We start from the raw sequence: 19,914 nt of genomic DNA on the forward strand, positions 1-19,914 counted from the left end.
ATTCGGTAGAGGCCGTTCTTAGCTAACGAACGAGCAGCTGGTCAGTTGTCTCCGAGCACCTGGAAAGTCATGGGCAAACATTTTCGCGTGACGTAATTCTGTGAGTGGTGCAAGCCGGAAATGCAGTGGAAGTGTGCCAAGAAAATTTGAACATGTATAAAAGTGAACCTCAACTTTTTAACTTCCTTTGTTTCCTTGACTGAAAAGGCCGATTAAAAGTCAGCCAGAAGTTCGAAAATCCTGATTGTAGTAATATGGGGGCTAGATCAAGTTTTCGCCCAATTTTATCTATAGACTCAAAGATACACTGTCTCAAATATTAGCCGATATATTCAGTAGGGTGTCCGTTATTTACCAAATTGATTATTTTTGACGAGACGCCCCCTAAACTTTTAGTTTTCCATCTAAAAAAAAATATCAGACCATAAAAAGTCCTTAATTTTCATAATAAACCTTGCCCCAAACACGATACATTTCCCATTGAAATTACATGGGATTTTGCCACTTTTTACGAATATTTTGTTTTCTCTGGAGCTTTCTCGTTTGTAGGAATAAAAAGGTCATATTCTTGTACAGAATTGAATACTCTACAAAAAAGGTCTTGACAATTTTTCGATATACTCACTCCTTTAAAAGTTATTCAAGGTTAAAATTAACTTCTGGGTAATATGCAAATGTAACTAAGGAATGTTTAATAAAGGAAATCTGATGTACTCAAATGGTTTAAATTTGATTTGATTTGCAAATTTTTCTTATTTTTTATCTTAAAACTATAGGCATAATATATTTTTTAGAATAAACAATTGAATTTTACAAAAAAAAATTTCAACATGCCGTAAAAGTTCGAAAATTCCAGAAATTACCCAGAAGTTAACTTTAACCTTGAATAACTTTTAAAGGAGTGAGTATATCGAAAAATTGTCTAGACGTATTTTGTAGAGCATTCAATTCTGTACAAGAATATGACTTTTTTATTCCTACAAACGAGAAAGTTCCAGGGGGAAAAAAAATATTCGTAAAAAGTGGCAAAATCCCATGTAATTTCCATGGGAAATGTATCGTGTTTGGGGCAAGGTTTATTATGAAAATTAAGGACTTTTTATGGTCTGATATTTTTTTTTAGATGGAAACCTAAAAGTTTAGGGAGCGTCTCGTCAAAAATAATCCATTTGGTAAATAACGGACAACCTAATATTCAGTATAAAGTGACCCGGAAGTTCGAAAATGTGTGTATTAGGTATATGGGTTCTCAGGGAAGCATAGACTCGATTCAACCCATTTTGGATTCATTGAGTTACTATTAACAAGAAACAATTCTCTCTGAATTTCAATTGTATATCCCATTCAACAAATTCGGTACCTAGAGGCTTGATTGGATTTGGGCAATTTTTGGTCATAAATTCGCATACTTTAAAGAAATTATTAGTACAAAGTAGTATACAGTTTTATCACGTTACATCAATTGCTTCATCATTTGTGTACTGGAAAGTGAAAGAATCAAATGAAATCAAATCAAATTTGAAATGCTGCTATATAGGCGTGGCTATAATTCGATTTCGCCAATTTTCACACTGTGATACAAGAATATGAGAGGAATGCAAAGTACTAAATTAGCCGAAATCGGTAGAGCGAGTCCCGAGAAATGTGGATTCGTCCGAAACTAGGCGGTGTCACGCCCATCGCCGAATTTTCACACCGGCTCCCATAAAGGCCTCTCATACCATATCGGCTTTAAAATTTAATGTGTGGCGTATTTACATAAATACTGATGTATAGCGTTTTTAGTAGTTTTGAACAGTACCGTTATTGGGAAGTGAGTAGGGTTATTTTCCGATATGGGTCGCTTGCGACAACGTCAAGCGAAAACTGTCATGGTCGAATCCTGATGAGCTGGCGCAAGCGATGGCCAAGCCAGTAGTGATGATCAAAATGATTTTGCTAAGTGTTTGGTGGGATTGGCAGGGAATCATTTACTATAAGCTGCTCGCCTACGACAAAACTCTTTTTTTGGGTCTCTTCTGAAACAATTGGACCGTCCGAAGAAAACCATTATCCAGAAGCGGCCAACTTTGACCAGAAGGAGACATTCGTATTCTGAACCGAAATTTACGTTCTGTGGGACAATTATTTGATACGAAAATAAGCGAACTTGCCATTTTTGGTTAAAAATAAGTCAGAAGAGACTACCCAAATTCTCTTGAGTTCAAAAAATGTTACTAATTCGAAAATGTTGAGTTCTTTGTACAGCGGTAAACTCTAAATTTATTTGGTGCGACCTTCGCTTACCGAATCTCATTAAAAAGGAAGCTTTCAGTTGAACATAATGGTCCGAAATTCTGTTCACATAAAATTTGAGAAGAGGACCAAATTATTGACAATTTTATTCACAATTCTTTGCAAATAATTAAATTCTACAACTCTGAGAAACATCGGTTAATTTATTATAACATATGTATGTCTTAAAAAATATTTTAAACTAGTTAGTATAGCAACAAGTGTTTAGTTGATTAGTGGAATGCGCCAACTGGCCGAACACCTGAAATGTATCATTTGAATTATAGCACCAATTACGAGTATCAACATAATCAAACTGGAGCATAAATTATGCATGTCGCGTAAATTAAAAACGATTAAAAATACGAAACTGAATAAAAAGGTGTAGCGAATGAAATGAAAGAGGCTGGACAAAAGGGCAAAGGCTCGCCATCTCAGCTACTGCAAATGAAATTAAGACAGCAGTAAAACGTCAAAGTGATCAGCAAAAGTACTAGTATTCAAGTAAAATTTTCTAACTCAAATAGGACTGGTCCGATTACTGTTAACATTGTGTTTTGAGAAAAGTTGATTTAGTTTGAGCATAATTGCGCTAGAGAATTATTATTTTTTCAATAAAACATGGATTACCCGAAATGAGGATCCAAAGCAAACTCGTTTTTGTATATCCAAACTTATGTGTATATCTGAACCAGTTTAAAACTAGTAATTGTTTATCTTTAATCATAATTAACTTTTCATAAGATATCAGAATTTTAAATGTGGATAAAGGTTGAAGTTGCTCATACGCAAAGAAGATGTTCGGCTGACTGGTGTGATTTTGTTTGAGACTAGTTGTCGAATAGTTTATGGCTAGCTGTTTTGACTAGAGAAATAGCACGTGCCTGTGCCAGTGTGCACATATCCTTAGGTTATGCTGTGTGTATGCTTCAAATGCCTATGGAAAGCCTAGTGGAGTTGTTAAAAAAAATAAAGTAATATATTGCAAATCATAAATAATGAAATAAAAGCCATTAAAACATAAATGTTGGAAACTCGCCAGACGATGCAAACTGGTTTATTGCCATACGCGTACAATTAAATATTTCAGACAGAAAAGTTAAGCGCAGGTAACTACTATTAAAGATAAATTTGCATTTTTGGCCGGTACTTGTAGCGAGCGCTCAGTCATAAGATACACGGTGCCCAGTGAATTTCATGCACATATACATATGTATTCTAGTGTGTGTTAGTATATACTTGTATGTTAATAGACTTGATGGCTCTTGTCTGGCCAAAGTTTTGTTTTGTGTTTAACTATTATGTAATTATTGTCGGCACCAGCACCAGTAGATATTGTTGAAAAGTGGGCGCGACAGTTTCAACAGTACTCCACCGTGAATGGTAAGCATTTGTAGATGGTTATAATATGTATTTATTGAGCTTTCAGTAGTGAGAATAAATTTATTGTGTGAATAAATCTTTTAATATTGAAATCGTAATTGAGGGGTTTCTACTTACATGCTCATCCACCGAATATGTGAGTTCACCGTCATCATATAAAACAAACCATCGCCGTTGCCATCTCTGTAAGCATAAAGAAAAATAAATTTGCTTAATAAATGTGGTAAACAAAAAGTTTTTTTTAACTAAAAAACTATAAATTAAAATTATATAAAATTAATATGGAAACAAAATTTTGATTTTGATTAGTTTTTAGTACAACTCCGCCAAAATTGTTCATACGATCAACTTTGAGATATATGTAAGCAATAAAAATTCAACCTACTGCTTTGTGATGCTAACAACTTCTAAAAATATATGTAAAGTCTAAAGTCTTATCAACAACCCCAAAGTGGCATCTGCCAAGACAGTACATTTCGATTTCTAATTTGCTAGTATGGCTGAAGATATTTGATCCAAATTGTTTCAAGCTGAGGCTTACGAGTGAGTCATGGGAAGAAGAAGTTGGGTTGTAGGGTTGTCTACCTTCATACTCAAATTTCGGGCTTATCTGACGTCGAATTTCAAAAAAAAAATATACATGATGTTTGTAAAAAAAAATATTTTTTTGTTTTATTCATTAATCTTGAAAGTGAGAAATATGCTTTTTTAAACTCTGCTTTTGACGCGTCCTTGAATATACCACCTCTGGTCCGATGTAATGGATTTCTTGGCAACACATATCAGCTTCAGAACCTTGAAACCAGAAAAAATATTTACTTAATGTTTAGAACTGCAGTTATGACTAGCTATGACAAGTTTGTTTGAATGTTTGACAATCTGACAAAATGGAGGCGATGTCAAGCGAAAAATTCTGAATGCCTGTCAACGATGTCGATTCCTTGGCAATACGTTTAAGCATCAGAACCTTAAAAGCAAAAAAAAATTGTTTCCCTATGTCACAAGCTCATTTTAATGAAGCAAAGACAGCTATATTTTTAAGATAAAAGATACTTTGAAAATTGATAAGTCTAAAAAATTTCGTGTCTGGTCTACCCAGGTAGTCGACTTCGTGGTAATAGATTTTAGCTTCAGAAACAAGAAACCAAAAAGTTCTTTTTGTTTAATGTTTATAATTCCATAGAAACGAGCTTTTTTGAATACAAATATTAATGAAAAACTGACAAAATGCTAGCAATCCGAAAAAAGACTATACAAAATTTAAACAAACAAAACTTGTCTTAAACATAGCGAGATGCTTTGTGAATCAGTGACAATTTATAGATTTCGGCTGTCTTTGATAGTTTTGTCAGAATCGTGTTAAAACTAAAAAAAAACAGCACTTTTGCGAAAACCCGTTTAAAAATAAATAACAAAACCTGAATAGTAAGCGTGAGACGTGCTTGTGGCTCGATATTTCGTAAACCAACATGATTTCGCTCAAAACTTTATTTCCGTATATCTAGTTATGTCTACATTAAAATTATTACATTTTTTTCAAACCTCAAAGGTAGACGATCCCCTTAATATCGATATGAGATAAGCCTCAAACAGTCCAGATTTAGATTTAGAATTTAGAAACAAACTCAGTTCAACTAATTTATTTATATTTATGGGTATTTTAAAGCTGGACTTTTGGTGGCTTAACACCCATGCTTTACTAAAGAGTGTCCATTTCGAGATTTCCTACTTTTTTAAAGAAAAGACACAGAAACTTCAAATTTAATGGGAAATTTGTATTATCATTCGAGAGAACATTCTTTCGCATTTATTTTTTGCACTATCTCTTTTAAATGTTGGTCGCAGCTACGCCTCAGATGGTCCATCCGTTGAACCCTATTTTCGATGTCTCGTTCGAGCATTAAATGGCGAATGACACGCGTGATGTTTTGCTCCAAGACCTGAATCGAAGCGGGAATAAAATCGGCTCAAAAACGTCGGATATTCTTGGAACTTTTAAATAGCGAACCAATGTCGCTTAGGAAGGTCGAGGAGCTTTAGTTTTAGCACAAGCTTTATTTTATATGCCTAATCTGTACCTAAATGCGCCAAGCCGTTTTTTACCTCTGTTCGAGTTGCTGCGAATCGAATCTTTGTGTACACTATCAACTACTGCTGCTATATTTTCCGCACTGCATGCTGGACGTGGTCTATTCGGTTGAATATTATCCAATAATCAATGCTGGTTCTCTCGATGGGTGATGGTGTTGTGAATAGTACGCTCAGTAGGCGATTATGTTGAACATAAATAGAGCGAAGTGCGCGAAACACATTCTTTACAGGTCGTGAATTTTTGTAATAAAGTTGAACGATTTGTAAACGTTTGTTCAGGGCAAGTCTTTCCATGATGAAATGCTAAATAATGCTGACCATAAATAACATGACAGCTTGACACGATTGACGCTTGATCTATCAAAAAAAGGCTATTGGAAAAGGCACTTCTACTTGTATCACCCGTTATAAAAAAAAAAAAAACCATTATATGTATACAGCCAACGTCCCACTCTCTACCATGCGCTCATCACTGACATCAACAATCATTGGTGCATCACATTCTACCAGAGCGATTTAACGACAACAGAGTTTGATGACATCGCCAACAATGTTTGCGTTTATTTCGCAGTTGCTATTATTAATGCAATTGTTAAAATGTTTTGTGACTTTTAAAACGCATGTTTTTGTTGTTATTAGTAACTTTTTGCTACATTATTATTATAACAAAAAAAAATTATTGACGTTGCTGTTTTTCAACGTTACCGCTAATGTTATTTTTGCGAAAAGCAATATTTCAGCTGCAACCGCAAATTACAAACAACAACACCAACAAAAAGGCAATAGAATCATAGCAACAGCATTTTTGCAACGCAGTCAGTTATTAGATTTTATATGCAATCAGCCACAGTTGTGGGGGCAACGAAGGCATGTAGCAAAACAAACACAAACCATAAACACACACATACAAACATATATACATGTGTTTGTATGTTTTACACGCCTCATATCATTCAAGTGCAAACGTGTGCATATGAACGGCATGCAATGTGTTGTTTGTGTGTGCTTCTATACACCCATTGTCTATTTACATAAGCGCAGATATGCAAACAATTGTATGGGCATGTAACGTTGTGCTGTGCACATGCAACAAATCAAATGTACGCGCTTGAATTCAAAAAGGAAATCACTCGTAATTGTGATTTTTATGCAAATGCCAGTTTAAATCACTCGCGCGCATGCGCACCTTAACAACAACAGCAAATACACAGCAAACAAATAAACAAGCTTAATTGTAAATGTATATCTGTGTGTGTATTTTCACCAATGTATAGGTATATGTACATATGTATGTAAGTGTGCAACCCACCAGGCCAACGCAGCTAGGAACAAACCGACGAACCAAACAAGCGGCGAACCTCCTAACAACAACAATTGTTGTTATTTTTTGTCGCTGACAATAATGATGATGTTGTTAATGAAGTTAATGACGATGTTGTTGTTGACAATGCTGATTACATTTTGTCTGCGAAGGCGTTGGTTCGCGTTCAATTTGACTTTTTTCAGATGTTTTTTTTTTACTCAACTTCATCTGCATAAATATTGTAAAAAATATGTAAATGCAGCTTTATAAAGTGTTTATTTGTTTGCTTTATTTATTTATGGCAGAGACTTTTTTGTGGCACGCATTTTATGAATTATTGTAATTGAACTCGAAAAAATTTTTATGTGGCGTGATGAACGCAGAACAATATATACATACATACATGCATGCCTACATATGCAAAGTGTGCAGTTTTTCTTGCTGTCTGTCTGTCTGTCACAATTATTGAGTTTATTTGCCCATATATATGCAGCTGCGCCGATTTGCTTATAAACGCTGACATTTAGCAGACAAAAAATGCGTTAAATTTTGGGCTAGGCTGTGCCAACATAATAAATGATGCGACAGAAAACCGCCAACAAATTATACATTTACAAATAGACACCATAAAGTATGTTATGGGTAACATATGTATAATTTTCTTAATAAAAGTGACAGATGCTGCGCTAATTTTGGGTTATACAGTGCGTATGAGTTATTTATGCAAAAAAAATGAGGATGCATTCAAGGTGCAGTACGACAGAAAAATTTGTGTCAAAAGTACACACAGGCGGCATATGTACATATGTATGTAAGAGAATATGGCATTCGCGGACCTACATTTATTATACATTTATTTATACATTGGTATATATGTACTATATACATATATGTACATACTTTTGTAAATATAAATTAACATAGATTGAGTATATTCGAAAGCAGTATTTGGTTATAAGAATTGGAAATTTATTACACCTTACTATCCAATAATTATTTTTTGTTTTATTATAATTTTTACGTCACCTAATTATTTTCAAGTTACACCTCAAATTCAATATTATGTTAAAAATGTACGTATTCCAGTGAATAAATCGCCAAAAATTGTGTGAGTAATCTTTAAAAAGAATACAACTGTATTTCTCTTTATCAGTGTTGCAGTGAATGCATTAAAAACTAATTGAATAAACATAAAAATTATAACTTTTTTCATTTTGTAATCCCAAAAATTTTAATAATTTTAATTTTCTAATTTCAAAGACTGTATTACAAAATAGAAAAAAAATTAAACCCAAATTTTAAACTGCAAAAGGAATACTTCAGTACTTCAATACTTCAATACTTCCATGTCAATATTTATTTAAAAACTATAATTAGTTACATGCTTTTTTGTGACTTTTTGCGGACTCAATTCGGATTTGACTAATTTTTTGCGGGATAATTGGATTTATACGTTTGGGTTTGATTTGTTTATAATCAATGTTGCAAGGCTGTTTTTTCAAAATATCGAAATCTTTACTGAATGCTTCGCAAAAAACTTTAATAGAAAAAATATGAAATTTTCATTTATGCCAGCATCCGACTCAAAAATATTAAATCAGTAAGTTAAGCAGATAAGTGATATACTATATGTATATAGAAAACAGACCGATAAGGATCTATGATTAACAACACTGGAGGGTTGTGCTAACGTGAATAATAAACAAAAAAACCTTTTAAAACAAAATACTAAGACTAATTGTCAAACGCCTTGATATTGTAGAAGGGCTGACACATAGCGTAATCTAGACGTAAACACGGTCAACACAGAAACATCAGAAATTGGGGATAATTCGATATCGCTAAAGCATTCAAATGAAAAAGTAGTAATTTTATCTTCTAGTCTGCCATGAAAACGACTCAAATGCCTTAAAACCACTGTCCTTTCAAACTTCCAGCGAAATGTTGTAATTATTATAGCAGCTGTAGCTGTAGCTGAGAGTGTCTACTATACGAAGATCGTGGAGAGTCGATTCGGTGCCGTTTGCAGCAACTCGGACTGACGTATGGAATGACTTGGCGTATTTTAGGTCGAGATCTTACATCTTGTGTAAGAACTGAAGTTACTCGACCTTCGCAAGCGACATCGCTTTGCCCTATGGGTACTTGAAAAGTTCCAAGAAGATCCAAATTTTGCTCAGCGATGAGGCCGATTTCTGGCTTAATGGGTACATTAAAAACCTAATGAAGAGCAAAAGATTCAAGAACTACCAATTCATTCAGGATATCAACGGTTTGGTGTGGTTTGTGGGTTGTGGAATCATCGTTCCACATTTTTTGATAATAACAGACAGAGAAAAAATATTTTTTTTTGCTGACATCTAGCAATCTAAGGTGAAGACGGATCATTAAAGTGCAACGAGCGGATCGTAAATCCAACACATAAGTTTCATATTCGTTCTAGTATAATTCTATATTAATTTAACTGTATTATATATAATTTGAAAATTATTTTCATTTTCGTCTCTTGTTTGATTTAATTATATTATCAATGCCACAATACTAAATTCATAGTACGCAATAAATAAAAAAAAATAATTTTCAATAATGATAAGACATAACTGTAAGCACAGAGAGCTTAAAATTCATCATTCGCATATAGGTAGGTAGGAGTGCAGCCCTATCGGGCTCAATTAGCACTTGATGTGCCATTTTGAAAAAAAAATTATGTGCCACGACAGTTTTTTTTCTAAGATTTCTATCATTCTGCTTGTAGTAAGCGTATACGTAATGGTGCTAATCAGCTAAGAATGAATGAATGTGACGAAGTTATCGCGTACAAAAATAGAAATTTCATTGTGGCGTCATTACTATGAATCGAAATATGTACTTGATTATATTCAAGGTTTCTTAAACCAATTTTATATTAAATATGAAAACAATAGTCCAAAATAATTGCATTTAACTAATCTAATCGGGTAGTGAAAAAACTTTCTGCTATTCCACTCAACACATTTTAAATACCGACTTAGTGCCATAAATAAATAGTATTAGAAAATAAAATGAAATTAATTAATATTTTAAATTAAAAAAAACTAAAATCAATTTAGATTGAATGGAGGTGCCGGGGTTTGAACCCGGGACTTCTCACATGCGAAGCGAGCGCTCTACCACTGAGCTACACCCCCCGTTATTGAAATTTTGCCAAATGACTGTTTTGTCATATAGCCACCACCGCTGAAAAGCAACAAGTAGTTGGTTGAAATCGTGTAATACACCACACTTAACTCAGCACGTGGGTAAATAAAAGAGAGTGAGCTAAAATTATTCACAATATATTGGTGAAATATATGCGCTCGAGAGATGCAATAAAAATGAGAAAAGAGAGACACTACAATTGAGCGAGTGCGCTTCCCATGCTTTGTTTACGATTTCTTTTGTCTCTCACCTGTGCTTGTAGCAGCTCACTACCCTACAAACTTTGGAATGTATCTTTGTGTGATTTTCTATATTTAGGTCTAATTGTTTAGTAACTTTAAATGGCTGGTGAGGTAAGCAGCTGCTACAGTTTGTTGTCTATTTGTTGTTTAATAATTTCAATTCTTTGCTATAGCTAGAAAATTATGAGTAGAAAAGTTTATAATTTGAAATCCATAAGACTAAAAAAATTTTAGTAAAAAAGACGTATTTTCTACGATTGATTTTTCCAACGATGATTCATATGTCAATCGTATTGGAGGTGCCGGGGTTTGAACCCGGGACTTCTCACATGCGAAGCGAGCGCTCTACCACTGAGCTACACCCCCCGTTGGGGGGTTGATGCCCAATGCCTCACTTCACTTATTTTGGAGCTAAGTAAATGTGGTTTGAGTGGGGTTTTTATTCTGTAATGAAACGACTTTGTTTCATGTTATATGAATTTGGATATGTGTACTGATTAAATAATGTATGTATATATTATCTATCTATGTTGAAATTACTTAACAACTAAATTAAATATTTAAAAATATTAAAAACATGCGATTCTTCAGTTGGCAGTAATTATATAAAACAATTACAGATCTGTAAAATATAACGTACATATTTATGAACACTACGACAGCGTTCAGACACGAGTACTTTTGTTTGCTCTACTTGAAGCGTATACAAGTGAGGGTACATGACGATGAACATGAGTTTATGAATCTATTTTTGAATACCGGTTTACGAAACGTACAAGAAAATGGGAATATACATTATGTAATATGAAATTTTAGAATCGCGCGATTATTATAGAATCGCCCGAACAGAATTGGCCTTTGTGAAAGGTGTGAAAGCAATAGGCAACACCAAAAGGGAAATTGCCGAAAACTTACTCAATATTTGCTTCCTAAAATATTTTGCTGCAATGATGGAACAAACTAGACAGAAAGTTTACCAAAGTAAGCAGAACTCGAATATCTCATCCTGAGTCTAAATCATGACAATTAGGCATTAATACAATTATACCTGAACAGGGTATATAAAGTTTGAAACGATGTTTGTAACATTCAAAAAAAACGTCAGAGATCCTATAAAATATATAGGTATATAAATCATCAGCGTAACGAGCTGAGTCGAGCCATGTCCGTTTATCAGAATAGTATAAGCGAACTAGTCACTCAGTTCTTTGAAGTGCACCTGTCTCTTTTTTTACCAAGAACCGTCGATATCGGACCACTATAGCATATAGCTGCCATACTGACTGATCAAAATCAAGTGCTTTTATGGAAAACTTTTTTATTTGAGGACATGTCTTCTGGCATGTGTTATTATTCAAGAACTCAAGGAAACGGCTTTGTATAAAGGGCTACAGAGTTCGTATCTGGCAATACTATTCATCTCTGAAAGGCCTTGACATTACTTACAAAACGACGCAATGCATGATTAGTTTGGATATTGCGTTCAACAGTTATAGACGTGGAAACATAGAGTTCACTAACGCCGAAATTCGCGCTATTTTAAAATTTTCCTTCCACTAGAGAAACGTTCCGTGAGATTAATGGTGTTTGGGGGGATGGTACTCTATCACTTCGAACTGCGGAGAAATGGTTTTGACGATTCAGAGTGGGTGAAAACGACATCATCGCCAGCAAATGATCATGGAAAACATCGAGTTAGACCGGCATGTGGCATCTCGTGAAAATCAGAAGAAGATGAGGGTTAGTCACCAGAAGACGGGAGTTAGTCATCAAACCAAATTAAACCATCTGCAGGAGGCTGAATACACAAAAAAGCTTGATGTTTGGGTGCCACATGATTTGACGCAAAAAACCTTCTGGACCGAATCAACGCCTGCGATATGCTGCTGAAACGGATCGAACTCGACCCAGTTTTGAAGCGAATGGTGACTGGCGACGAAAAATGGATAACATAAGTGAAAACGGTCTTGGCCGAAGGCCGGTGAATTGGCACATATCATATTGGCACATCGCATCCACCATATAGCTCGGACATAGCGCCAACTGATTACCACCTGTTCCTGTCCATGGCAAACGCCCTTGTTGGTGTAAAGTTAAACTCAAAAGAGGCTTGTGATGTCCGAGTTCTTCGCAAATAAAGAGGGGGGCTTCTACAAGGGGGTATTATGAAGTTGTCGTCTAGATGGAAACAGATTATCGAACGAAACGGCGCATATTTGAACTAAATCCGATCACTGTAACACTTTTTATAAAGCATTGAATAAAAAGCGGAAGGGAGCTATTTGATAACCTAAATAAGGTTTCTTCAAATCTTGCGAACATTATATTACTTGAGAGCGCATACATTTATAAATATGTGCTATATACATACATATGCTCATCCTTATAGAAATAACTACGTACACAGTTTTCTTAACTTACTAAATGCTTAATTGTAGAATACTTCCGCAATCATGGTTGAAGTTTGAGGATTAACAATACATGCTCGGCTATGCAAAACTTATTGTAGATACTCGTAATAACCGGCTATTAATTGAGCTGCAAGTATTGTTAGAAATTTTGTAATACTATGTATGTAATATGTGAACAAAGCTAGTCGAGTGACAGCAACCGCTTGTATATCACTGAATTGTTGCAATATTTAACTTCATGAATAACCAAAAACCATAATACCATAACCGTATCCGTTGGCGGTGCCTTTGCTGTCATAAACACTTCAATTTGAATGCAATTGTAGCATGTTCGTTGACAAACATGCAATTTTGACAGGTGTAGGACAAGTGATGAAATTGTCAGCTGTTGACAGTTGCTTGACATTCGTAATATTCTTGTAATATACACATATATCAACGTATATATTTGCCAATTAAATGTAAAAAAAAATTTTGTCTCGAGCATGCTGTTGCGTGAGTCGTCAGTGGGAAATAGCGCCGTTCATGGGCTACACGACTTACGATGTATGCATGTCGTAAATACATATGTATATCTTATTCAGGAATTATTCGTATATATATTTATGTATAATAATCAACAAAATCATAGTACACAGATCTATATAATATATTTGTATAAATTCATATAGAAAGTAAACTCATCGCCATATTTATATGTGGACTCACAGAGTGCTAAGGGAGTAAAATATGGTACCGTACATGCATTCATATGGACGTGAGAATCTTTAACGAAAGATTAAATTTATTATATTCAAAAGCGGCTGAAGACAATACGAAAATTGGATATCTTAAAGGGGAAACAATTTAAAGAATCTCTCAAAAAGCTCAACATTCTATGACAGAGCTTGAATGCAATAAAGGTGATTCACAAGTCAACAAGGGGGCGGGCTTACACTTGTATAGTGATAATCAAACAGTTTACAAATTTTATTATGTTATACAATTGATAATTTTTATATTGTTTTCATATAATAGTATTACATATGAGTCCACAGTGATTTTACCGTCATCTTTATGATAGTATTTGCATGTAAGTAAGCTTACATCAAGCTTCGCCAACTTTGTTTACTTAATAAGACCTTGTGTAGTGTGATTTGTTTGTAATTATTATCTTACAATGGAAACAAGAAAAAACGTGAGCGGAGAAGCAGAGGAACATGGCTAAATCGAATAGGCTCACCATGCCGATCATATATGGTACATATATTTTAGGGTGTGTCATTCTGAGTCAACCTTTTTAAAATCGTTTATTTTACGAGAAAACTAGATTCTCGAGTAGAATCGGAATCGAGTTTACCATCCCTACTGGCAGCCATCGCGCGCACATATAATAACCTCCGCACAATAACCACCACAAAAAATGATTTTTTTTCCATGTTATTCATATGGAAAATATAAACTTTGAAACAGGCACCTCTTAATATTAATATTAAGAGCTAATCTTTTGAGTGACTTTTTTGTCACATTTTCGAAAGTTTATAGCCTGTTTTCAGTAGAAAAAAAGGTTGCCTCAGAATGACACACCGTAATATATGTATATGTACATATTTTGTGTAAAAAAATAAGCTTTTAAAAATAATCGTTTACGATTTAAGGTTGCACTTTTACCTCGAATAAATTTTGCACAGGTTGACTTAGTAATTTTGTAAATTTTTTATATCGGAAATACAAAATCATTATTTTGCCCCACCCCAATATACATATGTATGTACATATAAATATACATACAAATGTTAGGTTTCTTTTTTAAGAAGAACATGTTATACCATGTTCAGACCGACACTTAATCACACGATTTCGGTTGTTGAGTTGTTTATCCCACTAATCTTATAAATTTATCAAGATTTCGCCATACAAAAATGACAGTTCGAAATCACTTCATCGGAGTGATTTCAAACTGATTCACGCTAAGTCTTTCTGTGCGACTCTGATTTTGCGCCATCTACTTGTCAGCATTGGAAATCTATTACATTATCACAGCTGATTTAGAAACTACAAAGGGAAAAAAATGTAAACAATCAAAATTTTTTTTAAAGCAATGAATCCAATTTCGCCCGAAAATCAACCTAACAAATTAAAAAATGCGTCCATTATTTCCATTGTATGGAAAATATTTAAAAGAAGACGGATTTTATTTCAAAATACTATATGACAATGTTTTCTTTTTAATAAATATTAAGGGATGTGAATTTTTGAATGGCAAAAACAGCTGTTTTTTCATCTTTCCAACGGCAGTGAGAACGGGCTGATTAGTGAAAGGGCTTAAATGTAACCTAATCCCTTTAAATTTTCGGTCTGAACATGGTATTAGATAAATAATGGTATGATTGCTATTAACAATACTTATAAGCCCCATTTGATTTTATGCGCTAACATTTCCATAAAAATTCAGCAAAGATTTGCTTCGTAAATGTATAAGTATGTATGTATGTACGTATATGTATGTGCTAAAATAACTTTTAGCACAACTTGTGAATTTTTACTTTTTGCACGTTGTTCGTAGCAATAAAGATTATGGGATTATTTATTTTATCAGTAAACTTCCCATTTCAGTAGATAAGAATTGCATAGTCACCGCAAGCAAATGAAGTACATGTTACTGTCATTTAGTGATAGTCATTGTTTTCGCCATGAAACCCCCATCTATGATGAAGTTGCGGAATTTCTCCTACACTTTTAACAATTTGATACCAAATTAAATACAATGTTTATTCCTCTATAAATATTTTTAATGATTAGTAATATTTGAAATATTGTGATAAAAGAATTTGCATCTTTATATTATTCACACTTCATACGAAACGCATATTCAAAATCTCAAAACACCCGTCTCCCAAAAGTGTAAATTCAATACCTGCCATATAATAATTCATAAAGAGTATTTGACGTAAAACTTACTATATGAATTGAAATTTAAATTATAATAATGATAAACCATTTAATAGCTATTTTTTAAATAGAAAATTATACGAGATAATTATAGAGCGGATTGCGTTATTGACTTTAATGTTTACACAACCTCCAATTAGCCGGTAATAGCAAACGTATTTGTGAACGTCACTTTCAGAAAAGAAAGTGTTTTTGGAAACGGATATATTCAATTTTCTAATCGAATAAATTACCGACTATTTGGTTTCTCTAGCTTCATTATACAAATGCTCAAGTTTTTATTTTTATTTGATTTTCCGGATTTCATTGCCCGACCATCAAGAAGTTCGAATAGCAATTACCCCTCTGAAGAACAACAAAGCGGCTGGAGCTACAACTTCAGGCGCCCGGGGCCAAGGATGTTCTGCCGCCCCCTTTATCTACCTACCTACAAGTTTCATGAGGTGGTTCGAACAAAAGTGAATTTTTACAAAATATCTTCGATATTAAGTATATAAAATTTAGGAACTAGAAGCCACGCAAATTCTGAAGTTCCAAAATTCTCACAATACGGTTTTTGAGGAAATTGATAGTAAATTTACAAGACATCTTATTAAAAGACATAGAAAAAACTCATTTTCGCCCTATATCTTGTACACTTTTGACACAATTTTCAGGAATTATTGCCCGAATTGGAGTTTTTAAATATCATTTTTGAAAATTTGGAGAAATAAAAGTATTTGTTACATTCAAAGCATAGGGTAACTTTGAGAGTGACACGTCGCTAGACAAAGCTAGAAATGCATCTTTAAATTCTATCACTATTTTTAAGAAAGATGTAAGCCAAAAGATATAAGACAAATTCAAAGACTGAAGAGTATTCGAGTAAAAATTAATATTTTTCATTGTTATACAGATTATTTCATTGTGAGTGTACAACTCTTTATCTTTTTTAATAAATTTTGTAAAAAAATTTGTTGGAGTTTTTTTCTGAATATTAAAAAACGGCGAAGATCGTTTTGCCGCCCCCAAGACGTTGCGCCCGGGGCGACGGCCCCCTCTCTCCTGCTCAAAACACAAAAAAGGAGACCCCACAATCTGCGCCAACTACCATGGGGTAAACCTCCTCAACATCGCATATAAGGTTCTATCCTTTGCCTTAACAACCCCGCCATTAGTTCTGCTTTCTCCAGAGTGGATAAGGCAGCGAAGCAAATGGGTCTGGTGGTGAACGAGAACAAGAGGAAATATCTCTTGTCATCAAACAAACAGTCATCGCACTCGCGACTAGGCACCCATGTCACTGTTGACAGTCAAAACTTCGAAGTTAATTTCGTCTATCTTGGAACCAGCATCAACACCAACAACAACGTCAGCCAGAATATCTCCTGCCAACAGGTCCTACTTCGGACTAAGTAGACAATTGAGAAGTAAAGTCCTCTCTCGACGAGCAAAAATTAAACTATATAAGTCACTCATCATTTTCGTGCTGCTATGTGGTGCAGAGGTATGGACGATGACAATATCTGATGAGTCGACGTCACGAGTTTTCATTGGGGCGATGAGCTGTATGAGATATGTGACGAAATTGACATACATAGTTCAGCGAATTAAAAGGCAGCGGCTACGATGGCTAGATCATGTCGTCCGAATGGATGAAAACACTCCAGCTCTGAAAGTATTCGACGTGGTACCCGACGGGGGAAACAGAGGAAGAGGAAGATCTCCATTCCGTTGGAAAGACCAGGCGGAGAAGAACCTGGCTTCACTTGGAATCTCCAATTGGCGTCACCTTGTGAAAAGAAGAAACGACTGGCGTGCTGTTGTTAACTCGCCTATAACCGCGTAAGCGGTTTCTACGCCAAGAAGAAGAAGTCTGTCTGTCCTTTTTCAAAAAGCTGCTCATTTGTAGGAACCGCAGATATTAGACCGCTATAGCATAAAACTGTCACGCAAAATAACCGATCAAAATCAAGCTCTTTATTTGACAAGATATCAACACGAAATTTGTCATAGATTATTGTATAAGACAATGGTGCAATATCCGAATACTTTGAACAGATCGAACCACTATAGCATATAGCAACCAATCAAACTGACCGATAAAAATCAAGGTAAAGATCTTCATAAAAAATACTTTTAATTTATTAGGTAATTCAACTTGAAATATCTTTATATCGCACAACGTAACTAAAAATAACTAGCAAAACATTTTCTTTTGGACGCAAACCATTAGTATTTAGTTCTACAAATAGTTGCTATAAGAAATGCATCGTTTTTTCCTATTTTTCTTGATTTCGTTAACGGAAAAACGAGTTTGTTTCTTTTTCATAAGATCGGCGGAGCTTTTCTTGCTGAAATGTCCTATGGAACTTATCTTTGAAGGCAGTTAGGGACTAAACCGATTTGATCTTAACGGTAGTCAAAACTAGTTTAAATTAGTACTAAAGTAATTCATAGTAATGTACTTTAAATAACTTATTATACTATAGCTGGGATAAGATAACATTTTTAGGATCATAACACTTTGTTGCTGCCGCTTTTATCTGGCCAATCTAAAGAATGTTGCACATTATATTTGCACCACTTGCATGAATTGTTAGATTTTTCAAGTACCGACTTATCATTAAGACAGGAGTTATTAAATGGCCATTAATGTTGTACTTTAGTCAACAAATATTGACTTAGATGACTAGATTTATTTGTGTTATCTTTCTTTTTTCAGTCTTAAAACTCATGGTGACGTGGTAATAAGTTTCTTACTGATTAAAAAGCAAACAAAAACAATTGTTATCTCTTTGGATATTTTGATGACACTTAATGATATTTAACTAAATTCGTTGCTTGATGAGTGGTGATTTTGAAAATAGCAACCTTATTTAGAAAAATTTGTCATACAAGTATATACTTGTATATCATGGTAAGGGTCCACACAGCAAACACAAACAACTTTTTGAAGTTTTTTATAGCAATAAGCAACACATAATATTATCAAAATCAATTACAGTTTGAAGCAACCAATTTTTGTTGATGTTTCAAGTAAGAAATGCACAGGTGTTACTCTTGCACGATAAGATATAAAGCCTTTACAAAGGGAAATTCGAGTATACATAGTTCCAATGATGTAGCTCAAATGCATTGCTATCAGTAACGCGCTTTGTATTTATGACCATGACCTCAAAAAGTCTAAAATTAACCGAAACTGAGAAATCAGGGACTGGTATTTCGAAAATTCAACCATTGTTTATAATATGTTCTGCATAATGTGGTAAATGGCACATTTTCAATGAATCCAATCCGCCGAGTTCTATGCTAAAAAAATAATTATACTTTCCAAGTGGTAGTAATTTGTTCTTTTGGGCGTATAATGGCTATGAAATTCTTTAATTATTTAATCTACATGTCATTCGATCATATTTAAGGTACAATGCAATAGATATTTAAATGATCACCGTGTCGTTTTGTCCAGGTCTGTTCGTCTGTATATACGCGAACCGATCCGAAAGATTTTGAGATATCGATCTGAAATTTTGCATATTAAATTTTTTCTTCTCAAGAAACTGTTCATTTGTCAGAACCGCTAATATCGGACCACTATATCATTTAGATGTCATACAAACTGAACGATGAAAATCAAGCTCATGTATAGAACATTTTTTACGAGGTATGTACGAGTATGTACCTTCACGAAGTTTAGCATAGACTATTATCTCAGACAATGCTATGCACAATCTTCGATCACATTGTTGAGATCGGACAATATAGCGTATATGTAGCTCTAAAAAAATGACGATTAAAATCAAGTCCTTGTAGAGAAAACTTTGTTAAGATAAGGTCTACGAAATTTGGCACATATAATTTTCCAAGGCAACGCTACAATCTCTGAAAAAATTGTTAAGATTAACCCTAAAGCATATACATCTGTAGCTGCCATTCAAACTGATTGATAAAAATTATAATAGAAATCTTGTTTATAAAATATATATATAAATGATCAGCATGTTGAGCTGAGTCAATTTAGCCATGTCCGTCTGTCTGTCCGTCTATCTGTCTGTATATATACAAACTAGTATTTAAGGTATCGTTTTGAAATTTTGCAAACGTCATTTTCTCTTCAAGAAGC

At 34.1% G+C, this 19,914-nt stretch overlaps 1 protein-coding gene and 2 non-coding genes across 5 annotated transcripts in view; all 3 read right to left on the bottom strand.

The window, feature by feature from the left end:
- LOC120769259 (protein outspread) overlaps positions 1-19,914 on the bottom strand; it is a 168,045-nt gene that overhangs the window by 33,492 nt on the left and 114,639 nt on the right. For all 3 annotated transcript variants that reach the window (XM_040096161.1, XM_040096160.1, XM_040096163.1), the window contains one exon: positions 3,775-3,840. In XM_040096161.1, coding sequence (XP_039952095.1) covers positions 3,775-3,840 — 66 coding nt within the window. The remainder of the gene's footprint in view (positions 1-3,774; positions 3,841-19,914) is intronic.
- Trnaa-cgc lies at positions 10,147-10,218 on the bottom strand. Its single transcript has one exon. It is a non-coding gene; the product is annotated as a tRNA-Ala (tRNA).
- Positions 10,765-10,836, bottom strand: Trnaa-cgc. Its single transcript has one exon. It is a non-coding gene; the product is annotated as a tRNA-Ala (tRNA).

This window comes from Bactrocera tryoni, chromosome 2 (assembly GCF_016617805.1).
Source record: "Bactrocera tryoni isolate S06 chromosome 2, CSIRO_BtryS06_freeze2, whole genome shotgun sequence".
NCBI lineage: Eukaryota > Metazoa > Arthropoda > Insecta > Diptera > Tephritidae > Bactrocera > Bactrocera tryoni.